This window comes from Aulonocara sp. 'chitande type north' Nkhata Bay, linkage group LG23 (genome assembly GCF_057382095.1).
Source record: "Aulonocara sp. 'chitande type north' Nkhata Bay isolate Kocher_YH1m ecotype deep benthic linkage group LG23, A_spYH_male_GT1.1, whole genome shotgun sequence".
NCBI lineage: Eukaryota > Metazoa > Chordata > Actinopteri > Cichliformes > Cichlidae > Aulonocara > Aulonocara sp. 'chitande type north' Nkhata Bay.
In genome coordinates, this window is record NC_141365.1 from 27374244 (window position 1) to 27387745 (window position 13502).

The 13502-nt window shown below is 40.4% G+C and overlaps 1 protein-coding gene across 2 annotated transcripts in view; it reads left to right on the plus strand.

Annotated features, from left to right (window-relative positions):
• The window catches only part of aox6 (aldehyde oxidase 6), a 35812-nt gene that overhangs the window by 5569 nt on the left and 16741 nt on the right, over positions 1–13502 (plus strand). For both annotated transcript variants that reach the window (XR_015127312.1, XM_086284369.1), the window contains exons 2-10: positions 243–300; positions 708–804; positions 6045–6153; positions 6375–6501; positions 11708–11769; positions 11867–11944; positions 12757–12837; positions 12963–13107; positions 13289–13381. Coding sequence is in view for 1 of the 2 variants with exons in the window: in XM_086284369.1 (XP_086140495.1) it covers positions 243–300; positions 708–804; positions 6045–6153; positions 6375–6501; positions 11708–11769; positions 11867–11944; positions 12757–12837; positions 12963–13107; positions 13289–13381 (850 nt within the window). In the remaining variant the exon portion in view is untranslated. The remainder of the gene's footprint in view (positions 1–242; positions 301–707; positions 805–6044; positions 6154–6374; positions 6502–11707; positions 11770–11866; positions 11945–12756; positions 12838–12962; positions 13108–13288; positions 13382–13502) is intronic.

Consider the following 13502-nt stretch of genomic DNA (forward strand, 5'->3'; position numbering starts at 1 on the left):
AAGAACATACTGGGAGTAGGTCGAGTGAAAAAGCGGTCAGTGTCCAAAGAAAAGCTTTGAAAGACCTTTAGAGAGCCAGGAGAAATATTGATCAAGAGTGCTTTAAAGTATTACAGGATAGTCTGGCTGCTTGGTGACAAAGTATAAAGAAATGAGGGCTGGCTCAAGACTTTTGCCCAGCACTGTATAAGCAAAATAAATGCAGATGTTAGAACTAATTTTCTTTGGTCCTGTTAAAACAGGTGACTGAGAACCATGCCGACCCGGAGACGATGCTGTTGCCCTTCCTCAGGCAGAAGAGTATCCTTCAGACCAGTTTTCAGTTCACCTTCGCTGTTTAAATGTTAATACTGGTGCTGTCAGCTGCGTTAAAACAGGCTAATCCGCGTTAATGCAGATTGGGCCCGTGTAAGGGTTACTCGGCATTAACGCGTTAATGCGGTTTAAACGCGTTAATGCTGTCATCACAACTAACGCGATTAACAATTAACCCATCTGGAGCGCAGACTGACTCAAAATCCCTGAAATGTCTGTCAACGCATTTCAGGCAGTTTGTCCGTTCTGTGCTCCAGATGGGTCGAGTGTGTTTTTAAAAAAAAAAAAAAAAAAATTAATCGTGATGACCGTGTTAATGCTGACAGCCCTAGTTAATACCTTAGTTGTAAGCATTCGGTGGACTTGTCTTTATCCTTGACTGTTGACTTCAGTGAAATTAACTGGAACCAAGTACGGCTGCGGCGGAGGAGGCTGTGGAGCGTGCACAGTTATGGTGTCGCGCTACCAACCTGCAACGAAATCCATCATGTATCCTTTATGACGTCACACCACCTGATACTGCTGGGGGTTTTTTGTTTTTGTTTTTTTTTTTTCCCCATTTTTGGTCATTTTGTGGCTGTCTGTGCATATTTAATGCAAATATCAAAGTTTAAGATGAACTTTAAGATTCAGACTGCTCTAAATACTCAAGTTTTTTTCCTACTTTTTAATCTGCACATTGGCTTTCAGTGTTTTTAGACCTTTTAGGGTTGCATAGAGACAGGGGTTTAAATGGCTTGTTTCAGGGGAAGAACTGAAGGACTCCTTAATGCGCCAGTATCAAATACATGAACTATGAATCATGCCACTGTAGAAGAGTCCATAAATATATAATCGAGGGGGAAAAAGTGTGAGTTCTGTGCTGTCAACCAACTTCACACTGTTTATGATTAATATGTGAGCAGCTAAAAGATGCCAGTGCAGTTGAACATCTGCTGCTGTCAGTGTATGTTTCACTTGGGCACAACGTCAGCCTTAGGACTGGAAAAATCAATTTGTTTGGTCTCTCAGCCTCTTTAAGTGAAATTAGATTTGCAGAAAACAGGAGAGAGTGTAAGTGTTGGCTTGTAATGAGCAAGCCTGGTATGGATGACCACACTGAACTTGTTGGCTAATGGTCACTTCCCTCCCTGACAATGAAACAATACAGTCTGTTTGACTCATTCACCTTCCTGTAGCTGAGGAGGAGATAATGGGACACACACTGAGAGGAATCTGAAACGATGTTGAACAGAGATTTTAAAAATGAAGGACAAAACCACCGAACAGTTTAAAGCTGTCAGGTTTAGGGGATTTTTTTTTTTTTTTTTTTTTTTTTTGCCACAATCAGCCTTATTACACGGTCTAAAGCAGTGGTGGGGAGCTCCAGGCCTCAAGGGTCGGTGTCCTATAGGTTTTAGGTATCGCCCTGAGTCAACACACCTGAATCAAATGATTAGTTCATTACCAGCTTCTGGAAAACTTCGAGACATGTTGAGGAGGTAATTTAGCCATTTGAATCAGCTCTGTTGGATCAAGGACGCGTCTAAAACCTGCAGGACAGCGGCCTTTGAGGCCTGGAGTTGCACCACACCAGGGCCCGTATCCCTAAAGAATCTTTGTGCAAAAAGTGGCTCCTAGCGGCCAAATTCTAAGAAAATTCTCAGAGTCATGACGTTTTCTTAGAATTTCCCCTAAAAGTGACACGACAATCCCAGTTAATATAAAAGCTATTCCTCAAGATTCCTAGCGCTTAAAAGGGCTCCTAAGGCGAGATCTGCTAAGAGCAGGGAAGAGGACTTTTAGTGGCTTAGGAGTTCCCCTAAGCAGCTGCACAAAATGGCCAACAGAAGAGGCAGGAGAGATGTCCTGCAAACACTGGATGACAGGGAATTATTGAGATGCTACAGATTGGATCGTGCAGGAATCATGTTTGTGGTGGATCTCCTTAGAGATGCAATTACTTCACCAACTCGACGCCACAGCGCTATTACACCGGAGACGAAAGTAATCACAACCCCGAGGTATTTGGCAACCGGGAAAATGCAACAATGCAGCAGTGATGACTTGGGTCTGCAATCACAGACATTGCTAAAAGCTGAGCCGTGTTACCCTCGTTAAGACCACACTGGACTTGTAACGTTGTGATTTCTACTTCATTAAGGACAGCCTCTTGAGATAGGCAATCTTGTTTTCAACGGGGTCCATATGGGAGTGAAAGTACAAAATATGCCAGCTAGGATATTTATATGAGCAAATAAGACACGAATCATTATTTGAACAGGGTGGAATGACTTTAAGTTTTCACATATTTTAGATTCTAATGGCTATAACCCCTACAGCTTACTATTCATTTTCCAGATATTTTCTTGAATGTGAAATATTATTTACAATTACAGTCAGCATAAGATTAGAGTATATAATATGTTTATTGATTTGAGGGTACATCCTTTGCTCATTATCACCAAAAGCTCATTTCCATCAAACTTGTAGGATCAACCAATCACGGCTTTTGAAATGATGACTCATACCTAGCAACGGGGTCAACCACACCTCCTCACTAAGATAGGATTTTCCATCCATTCCTTGCTCAGAGTTCACTGAAAATGTTCTGGAATCACTTCTAAGCTAAAACTCCTGGCAAGGAATTTTTAGGTTAAGTTAGGAGCTCTCTGAGAGGATTCTCAGAATCTTTAGGGATACGGGCCCAGATCTTTAAAAAAAAAAAACAAAAAAAAACCAGACATGGTGAGTATCATTTTGGTATTTTACTTGCGCACATTATCTTCACTGTGGCTGAAAAATTCCCTTCGTGGCACGCACGAGGGCTGTTCCTGCATCCAGTAGAATCTCTGGATTAGTTTGGGGTTATATTCTTGAACGTTTCACCCTGCTTGTTTTGTTTCACAACATGTCCTAGCTGTCAAAGAATCCTTCCACCAGCTCTGGCTCCGGTTTTGGATCCAAAAGTTAGTTTAGCTGGAACTTGGCTCAGCTATGTTTATACTTAGTATCACAAACTATAATATATTTTCCTGTGACTAGTGCAGGTGGTGCTGAGACGATAGCAGGCAGAGTGGAAACACTGGTAATACTGGTCCACATTGCATCACTTTAAAATAAAAGGTGCTGTACTTACTGCTAGTAGGTCTAACAGTAGCTGTGTGCACTGTAACAGATGAAGCCCCTCCCTGTGGATGCACAGTTGGGATGTTGACAGTAACATTTGGTTTGTCCTGAAGATGTGGGTTCGGGTTAGGGCTGCTCAATTAATCGAATTTTAATCACGATTACGATCTGGGCTTTCAACGATCATTAAAAATGACTGAGCCGATTATTAGCACCTCCCTCGTGCTTTACTCTCGCGCTGCTCGTGTGGCAAATCGAGCGCACCTCTCTGCATTTCGAACACACGTCACAACAATTAAGAGGACCGAGGAAGCAGAATTTATTTGGAGAGGAGTGACTGCCGTTGGTTGAAAAGAGGTAAAAAAAAAAAAAAAAAAAAAAAAAACCTTCAGTGGTGTGGAAACATTATGGGTTGGCGGAGTCAGACGTGGATCAAGTAGACACAGTGTGTAAACTTTGCTACGGTGTCGTAGCTGCACCACAGAGCAACACTGCAAAGTTCACTAAACATAGAAGTTTACATTTTTCATTTATTTTTTTTATATTGCAAACATTTGCACTGTTATCAGTATTTGCACACTATTTTATATTATTTTTAATGTCATTATTCAATACATTGTTATTGTTAACCCTTTAAAGCCGGTCAGAGCGGCACGCTCCGTTTTGCGTAACTATTTTTAAATCCCTGTAGAACCTGAACTTTGTAAGCTAGCGCAATAATTTTTTTTGCATATGAAACCAGAGGAGTTGTACTTACATCTGATGCCATCAGCTTGTCCTCTGTCACGGTTTCCTTCCACATATAGCTGGTTGGTGGTTGCTGGAGTACTTTTCTATGCTGTGGTGTGCTGGGGGAGCAGCACAGTAAAGAAGGACTCATCCAGGCTGGAGAAACTGATCAGGAGGGCTAGCTCTGTGGTCGGCATGAAGCTGGACACTCTGGTGACAGTGGCAGAGAAAAGGACATTAAAGAAACTGCTGGACATTATGAACAATGCTGGGCATCCTCTGCACACGGCCATAAACAACCAGAAGAGTCTGTTCAGTGACAGGTTGCTTCTCCCCAAGACAAGAACTAACAGACTTAAAAACTCCTTTGTCCCACACGCCATCAGACTGTTTAACTCCTCTCTGGAGGGGAGAGGGAGGGGAAACAGGAGGACAAAGGAGGGAACAACTAAGCTGTAGTGCCTCTTCACCTCACTGTACAATACCTTGTGCAATACTTTTTGTAAATAGTCAACAGTGCAATAGACTCAATACTTGAAATGTGCAATTCACTTGTATTTTTATTTTTTATTCCTATTTATTCTATTTATCCCCTTTGTATATTTTATTTATATTTGTCTCTGTGTGTGTGTGTACACACACACATATATATATATATATATATATATATATATATATATATATATATATATATATATATATATATATATATATATATATATATATATATATAATAAAAATTACATCTCTCATCTCTCTCTCAATTCTGTAACTGTAACTTCGGTTGTTGCTGTGCTTTTTGGAAGTCGAATTTCCCAGAGGAACCCACCCGAGGGATTAATAAAGTTCTATCTTATCTTAGCTTTGCAAAAATTGCATAAAAAGCGCTTGCAGGAACAAAAACCTAATATTCCAGAAACACGCTTTGCCGATCCGATCAGCTGTTCGTAACACTTCCCACATTGAACAAGACGTCAACGCGAACTATCGCATGTACGTCATTTCCTGCCCGAAACGGGAAGTGATGTCATTTTCGCGGAAAATGAAGTTTTTGGTGTTTTTTTTTTTTTGTTTTTTTTTTTTTTTTTTTTGTTTTGTTTTTTTTACTTGCAGGCCTTAAAAGCCTATACTGGTGCTTTTATAAGTCATGTTTGACTTTTCTGAATTGTTTCTGGGATGCTTAGAACTCGAATTGCACTGCTTTAAATAGTTTATTTTGATGCACATGCTGTTTTATTTGCATCATAGGATTGTTTTTTTGTTTTTCCTGCAGTATATAAAAATTGCTGTATCTCCAAAATAAAACTATGAAGACACTCAAAATAAATTTCCTGTTGTAAACTATTTTTTGCAACTATTTTTTTTTTATTTAAAGTTTTGAGGGATAAGCCTCTTAAATTTCTCCAAGTAGAAATATATGTCAAAAAACAAATGATTTTCTTTTTTTTTTTTTTCTTTTTTTTTTGTAGTTTATTGCACTTTTTTGCAATTAATGTAGTTACTATGGACTTAATGCATATATATTATTAAAATATGGGCTATAACAGTTGTATTGATGTATAGCAACTTGAAATGCTCCCACAAATGGCACTACAGCATGTAAAAATATAATATAAGCTCTGGCGGACTTGGTTCTATGGTAGGTCTTAAAGGGTTAAATAAATATCGTCAAATAATCGAGATCTCAATTTCAGTGAAAATAATCGTGATTATCATTTTTGCCATAATCGAGCAGCCCTAGTTCGGGTGTTCTGTGCAGGTCTTTTCTTTGTGGAGATAGTTGTAGAGAAGAAGCTTTAGAAAACAGTACAGGTGCATGTAGTGTTGTTTTAGTGGTATTACTGCTTAATCTGCTAATACTTGCCTTAAGTCACCTTTACTTGTACCATCAGCCATTACTCAGCCAACGCCTGCCTGCTGCCGCTCTGTCAGCTCCACGGAGCCGCAGTCACCACAGTGGAGGGCATTGGCAGCACCAAGACCAGGATCCACCCGGTGCAGGTCAGTTCCAGGGACACCCCTGTTATTTATGTCATCTACGTTTATTTGGAAAGTTCGCTTTTATTCCAAAACATTCCTCCTGATGAGTTGTTTGGCTAATTCTGTGATTACATTTTAATGGCCAACTTTATTTACATGCAAACAAACTGTAAACCAAGTGGGGGGGGGAAACAACTGCAAACACAAGATAAACTGTTAGGTTTGTGGTTATGTCCTTCCAGGAGCGAATAGCCAAGGCTCACGGCTCCCAGTGTGGCTTCTGCACTCCGGGGATGGTGATGTCCACGTACGCTCTGCTGAGGAACAAACCGCAGCCCACCATGGACGACATCACCCAGGCTCTGGCTGGTGTGTTCACTCTCATTTGAGTTGTTTGTTTTTCTGCTGTCATAGTTTGTCACATGTAACGGTGAATAGTTGTGTTGCCCAACTTTTGTCCTTCCTGTCAGTAAATGGTACAGTCACTCTCTCCAGTCAGCTGAACACACAGTACTTTTTTAGGAGAGTAACCACTCTGACTTAAAAGCATTCAGATATTCTACTTTTTTCTTGGGGGCTCTTTTGAATTTTGAAGGTTATGGCTTGTAGTTAATGAAAATCAGAAATCCAGTATTAATTATGGGAATATTTATTGAGATGAATAAAAAAAGATTTGTAGTACAGAAATGTCCAGACTGTAGGAGTCAGGTAAGGCGTGTTGGCTGGCAGGTCAAGTTTATTTATAACTAACTCGGTCACACTAGCTGCAGGGCTCGCAAAATTTCAAAATCCCTGGTAGCCCTTCAGGCAGGGACTCTTCAGTTTTTGGTAGCCCAAAATAAATTTAAGTAGCCTGAATTTTAAAAAAAGAGCAATTTTTTGATTGATTTGTTTCCTGTTTTGTTTCCTTTACAATATTGTACTTTAATGTACAATATTGTAAAGGAAACAAAACATTAATCAAAAAATTGTTGAAATGCAAATTACAACATTGTATAAAAATTACAATCATCAACTCAAATACTTGGTTCTGATTGAACAGAAATTTCTATGAACTTGTAAGAACTAGGGCTGGGCGATATATCAAAAATTTATCGTTACCGAAATTTATGACTCTCATCGACGTCATTTTGCCCATGTCGGTAAATTCGGTATTTAAAAAAAAAAAGAAAAAGAAAAGGCATGTGCAGGTTGGCGATGTTCATGTCCCTTTAAGACGCTGTGCTACGTTACAGACTTGACGGGGTGGAGTCACATGACTGTAACAAGATGAGACACGGGTGAACAAATGGAGGACGATTTAAATGTTGAAGCAGCAGCGACGGAGGTAGAGCTGGTGGAGGAGGAAGAGGAGATGCTTGTTAACAAAAAAAATGCATCATCAATCGTTTGGCAACATTTTGGATTCAACAAGGATTATATTGATCAAAAAAATTGTTAAATGTAAACTCTGCAAAAAGACTGTTGCGTCAAGTCAAGGTAACACAACCAACCTCTTCCGCCATGCAGCACAACCATGTGATTCAATTCGAAGACATAAAAAAAGCTCAAAGCGAGAAGAGAGTAGGAGGACCAGCAAAAACGTCTTCCTCCACCAGGCAGCGGTCAATAACCGAAGCATTTGCTAGTACTCAACTATATGAGCGAACTTCAAAAAGATGGCAAGAAATCACAAATGCTATAGGCTACCACATAGCAAAAGACATGGCTCCTATTGCTACAGTGGAACGCAACGGGTTCAGACACTTCATATCTCTTGTCAATTATTTTCATGAACTCCCATCACGAAAATATTTTTCAAAAACTATCATTCCCAGCATGTACAGCACAGAGAGGGAAAAGGTTGCTGCTGAATTGAGATACGTTAAGCACGTTGCAGCCACATCCGATCTCTGGTCCAGCCGTGCAATGGAGCCGTATATTAGTCTCACAGTTCATTACATCGACAACAAATGAGAGCTGCGTACCAGAGTGCTCGAGACGGCCTATTTTCCATCTGATCACACGGGGGAGATGGTTGGACAGGGGTTGAGAGCGATGCTGTCTGCATGGAACATCAGTGAAGAGGACCTTGTTGCTATAACAACTGACAACGGCCCAAATATTGTGAAAGCTGTCAAGCGGGTTTTCAGTTCTGGAGGAAACATTGTGACATGCCTCAGATCCTGCCTGAAACCTGACATGGTCAATATGCTTGTGTTTCTTAGCAAGAACCTGGAGTAAACACTACTCAGGTAAACATCTACAACAGTAGTTTGACTGAACCGCTCAGGATACCAAGTCTGCTGCTGCCCCTTGTTGAAGTGCCCTGTTCAAGCCCTGCCTAATTTTAACTATCAGTGTTCTATTGAAGTTTTTTGCAAACAGCACTATTTAATGTTTTTGTTTAAGAGTTTATAGTTTTCACTAGTCACATGGCAGTGTTTAGTATTTATTATAGTTTTTTCTGTGTTCAATTGACATTTGTGTTTGTGACATTATTTGTTTACAAGTTATAGTACCTCAAGGCCTTAGCAGAGAGGCCTTTGTCCATGATGGCATTACATTTGCACAATCATTGTTTACTTTGTGAATAGCCAATGTGAAACATATTTATTATTAAACTATTTTGTTTACAAGGGATACACATTTTTTTAGAGAGCATGGTTACATATTGTATCCTACACTTTTTATTTTGTTCAGTTAATAAATCTTAACCACTAAAAGTACTTGCTACTATTGTCTTCATTTATTTTCAGTGACATTTTACAGTCCTTTAAAGTGGTAATAATATAATTGCAATGAATAGGTCTAGGGGGAATAATATTATCAAAATAACTGGAGGAACTATGCTGCCTGCCACAGCCCCATCAAATGGAAAAAAAATGTTTGTTTTTTGGCACTTGGGGTGGTTATCAACCTCGATAACGATAAATGGACAACTGCTCAATTTATCGTGATATTGATTTTAGGCCATATCGCCCAGCCCTAGTAAGAACTGTAGGACATGAATCACTCTGTGTCAGATCCTGAATTCGAAATTTCCACTGAAGTCACAGGTAAGAGGCAAGTGGAACCAAGATCGAGGCCATTTGCTTTTTGAAGTTTGCAAAGACTGCTAAATTGTGCCAGTGGTAGTTCACTCTTTGCAACATAGTACGCTGTTTTAAACTGATTTTCAGGTTTATTTTAAGTATGTAATTTGCAATTACTGCTCAGTATTGCAGACTGAGCAATATGTGCTTCTTTTGTGGTTCGGACTCCTGACATTTCTTTGGAGGTGGAGGAACATCACAGTAATTGCTTAAAGGAGCTTCTTCGACATCTTTAAGAGTTCTAAACAAATGTCTGTCCTCCTCCAGAAAATCTTATGTACGCAAACACGCGTTGCAACTTCTTATCTTGTGCGCGTTTTTTATTTTGACAGCGAATGCGCACCTGCGGACCACTTATGTGCAGCCCTGGTTATTTAGCTCATCATATTGCAGCCACAGAAATTCTTTTGTCCATGAAACCATAAAGCTGCACTTTCTTTTTGCCTTATAGTCTGATTTGTCATAACTTCTCCGTTTTGTGGTAAGCTTTTCTTTGGCTGTCACTTCTTCACCCTGACCTGTCTTATTTGGCTCAGCAGAACTGAAATGCTTTTACACACGCACTCACATAAGCTCAGCGATTCTCTGCGCGATCAACCTCTCACATGTTTAAGCTTGCTGCAGGAGATTTCACTTGTCATGTTTGCATAGTAAGCTAACGATTAATAAGACGATGTCAGAGGAATTGGTGCACAAATTATCATCACTCACAGATCAGTGCTGTCGCTCTCTATACACAGTTCGCGCGATTGCAAAGTGAAAGCAAAAAAACAAGCGCAAATTCAAACGCGACTTCAATATGTCACATATTGACAGCGGCTCACCGATGCCAATGACATAATTACCCAGCTACATTTCTGAAAGAATGCAAAAGCATTGACATATATTTTTCCTTCCTACGATAGGCCAAAAGGGCAGGGCAGAGATAGATTTTGGTAGCCCGACTGGAAAAATCGCTAGCCCCGGGACGTCGGGCTAGCGATTTTGCGAGCCCTGAGCTGACTTTTGACAAATGCTGGTTGGAGAATGGGACGCCATTCCACATTAGTGTGTGACCAGCATGAGGAGGAGGTGCCAGGCTGCTATCCCTGCGCAAATACTTTTTGTGTAAAGCTTATTTATTTTTAAAAACATTTGAAGATGATTAATTAAAGGCCAGTCGAAGCGGGCACGCTCCGTTTTGCATAACTATTTTCAATCCCGGTAGAATTGCAACCACATAAGCTAGCGGAATAATTTTTTTTTTCTTTTTTCTTTTTCTTTTTTTTGCATAAAACCGGAGGACTTGCATCTCATGCATTCAGCTTGCGCTAGGTCATTTCCTTCCACATATAGCTTTGCAAAAAATTGCATAAAAAGCACTTGCAGCAACAAAAACATAATATTCCAGAAACACGCTTTGCCGATCCGATCAGCTGTTCAGAACACTTCCTATGCTGGAGTAAATGTTAGCGCGAACTATCACATGTCCGCCATCGACTGCCAAAACCAGAAGTGACGTCATTTTCATGGGAAACATAGTTTTTCCCTACAGGGAATTTAATAAGATTTATTGTTGTTTATAAAAGTCATGTTTGACTTTATGCCTTTCTGTATGGTTCCTGGGATGCTTAGAACTCAAATTGCACTGCTGGAAATGGTTTATTTTGATGCACATGCGGTTTTGTTTTGTTTTTGGTTTTTTTGCAAATTTGCATTATAATAATTATTTTCCTGGAGTATATAAAAATTGGTGTATCTCAAAAATGAAACTATGAAAACACTCAAAATAAATTCCTGTGGTTGGAAACTATTTTGTGCAACTTTTTGCATTTACAGTTTTGAGGGATAGACCTCTGAAATTTCTCTAACTAGAAATATGTAGAAAAACAAACAAAATAAAACAAAGATGATTCTCAATTTATTTTTTGTAGTTTATTGCACTTTTTTGCAATTTATGTAGTTACTATGGACTTAATACATACATATTTTTGAAATTTGGGATATAACGGTTGTATTGATGTATAGCAACTTGAAATGCTCCCAAAAACACTACAGTGTGTTTATTTAAGAAAAAAAAAAAAAAGTGAGCTCTGGCGGACTTGGTTCTATGGTGGGCCTTAAAGGGTTAAGTCTTGAGTTGCATCTGCAGGTGTTCTTGAGGCCCTCTCCTCTCCGTGAACGTGGCATTTCGGCTTCATGCCTGGACAGCAAACTAGTTACTCTTAAAAACTTGTGGTGAAAATCTGTGTCAGACCTCACTTGGACATCACAGTTAGGGAAAATGTTTTATACAGTAATATGAGAGAGGGTGGGAAAATTGCATGAGAGCCTGCCTTGTAGTTGATGTATGTTCCTACCCTCATGTGTGATCTGCAGGTAGTGAACAAAGCCAGGTTGCAAAGAGTAGCTGGAGTCGCACGTGTTTTTATAATTCACGGCTTCTTGTTGGGGAAAACTTTGATATGTTTTGATGACATTTATCATCGAAGTAAAATGAACTCACTGTGGCGTTTCTTCAGGTAATCTGTGTCGGTGTACCGGATATCGACCCATTGTGGAAGGCTGCAGGACCTTCTGTCAGGTACACTCTAATTTAGGCAATTTTTTTTCACATTTATATAAAAAGAGAGAAATGTGAGAACACGAGTATAAACAAATTGATACGTTGATGCCAACAGGAAGCCAACTGCTGCCAAGCCAATGGTGCTGCAAACTGCTGCCTCAATGGAGAGAAAAATGGTGATGAACCTGAGCAGGTGAACCTGAGTTTTTTGTTTTGTTTGGTTTGTTTGTTTGTTTGTTTTTTTTGGGGGGGGGGGGGGGTTCTCTTGTTTTCCTCTCATTTTACTGCTGCTGCTTTTAATGAAGCACATTCTTCTGACCTTTAACTGCTCAATCAAGCCATTAGCTTTGGTGTTGCTGTTCTTTTTATGCACTGCTCTTGAACACCTGATCAACAGTGTAACAGTCAGTTAAACTTCAAGGACATCAGTGTCCATCTTTATGCTGAGGGGACCCTGATTCATCAGAGTACAGGACAAAGCCCGGCTTTGTGTGGCCAGAGTGTGTAGGCAGCTCCTGGACGAAGCATTGATTGGCCTTCACGTTCCTCAGACCAAAAGCCACGTGAGAACCTCAGAGACTTAATGAGTCAGTGCCTCAAACACTGCCACGTGGAGCCACAGACAATTCAGGAGTTCAGTGATGGCCTTGCCTAGGTTTCAGAGGAGATTCAAGATTCTTTGGCACATGCATAGTTATACATGTGACAAAGCATGCAGTGAAATGTATCACGACACGCTGTGCAAAAAGGGAGAGAACATTATATACATGAAGTAAAAATGCTGTACGTTCTGGTTTAGGACCCGCATGACTTGGGGATAGAAGCTCCTCTTGAGTCTTTGTCCTTGCCTGGATGGTGCGGAACCTTCTGCCTGATTGCAGAAGTTGGAACAGATTGTTCCTGATTCACCACAGTCTCTTTGGGAGCATGCTGAGGTTGTCAGGGGTGCATGAGGGCACACGGGGGTTAATCCGGGTTTATTTCTTTCTGTTTTCTTGTCTGCAGGAAAAGCCTCAGCTCTTTGACAAACTGGATCTTCTGCCATTGGATCCAACACAGGAGCTGATCTTCCCTCCAGAGCTGATTGTAAGTCATCAAAGGCAACACGAGGAAGGTCTTTAAAATTCACACTTACATCCTGGTTTGGTGCAGGAGTATCTAAAGCTCCAGTTAAACTATTGATGCTACAGTAATGTCCCTTTTCACTACAGCTGATGGCAGATACAACGAGCCCTCAAACACTCACCTTTCATGGGGAGAGGGTCACCTGGGTGTCTCCGGTTTCTCTGGAGGAGCTGATCCAGCTCAAGGCCAAACATCCCAAAGCTCCCCTGGTCATGGGCAACACCAACATAGGTCAGCAGAAAACACCCTCTGAGGTGTTTCTAACATGATTTAAAGAGTGGAAATGGAGAAAAGATTTTTCTTTGTCATTATTTGATCAAATTCAGGTTTCTAAACAAGATCAATTACTGGTTAGACTCCTGCTTTTATAAAGTGTATCGTTTTAACCCGCTGTATTTGCTTTGTGCTGAAGGTCCAGACATGAAGTTCAAAGGCATCCTACATCCGCTGATCATCTCTCCAACCAGAGTGAAGGGGCTGTTCGAGGTCTCTCAGACGCCACAGGGTGGGTAACCTACACCTTCAGCTGAGGCTCCAGCCTTCTGTTGGTGTTCATGCACAGGCAATGAGTTTATTTTAGGGTGTGCAAGAGGTATTTAAAGGAAAGATAAAGTTGGTTAATGTGC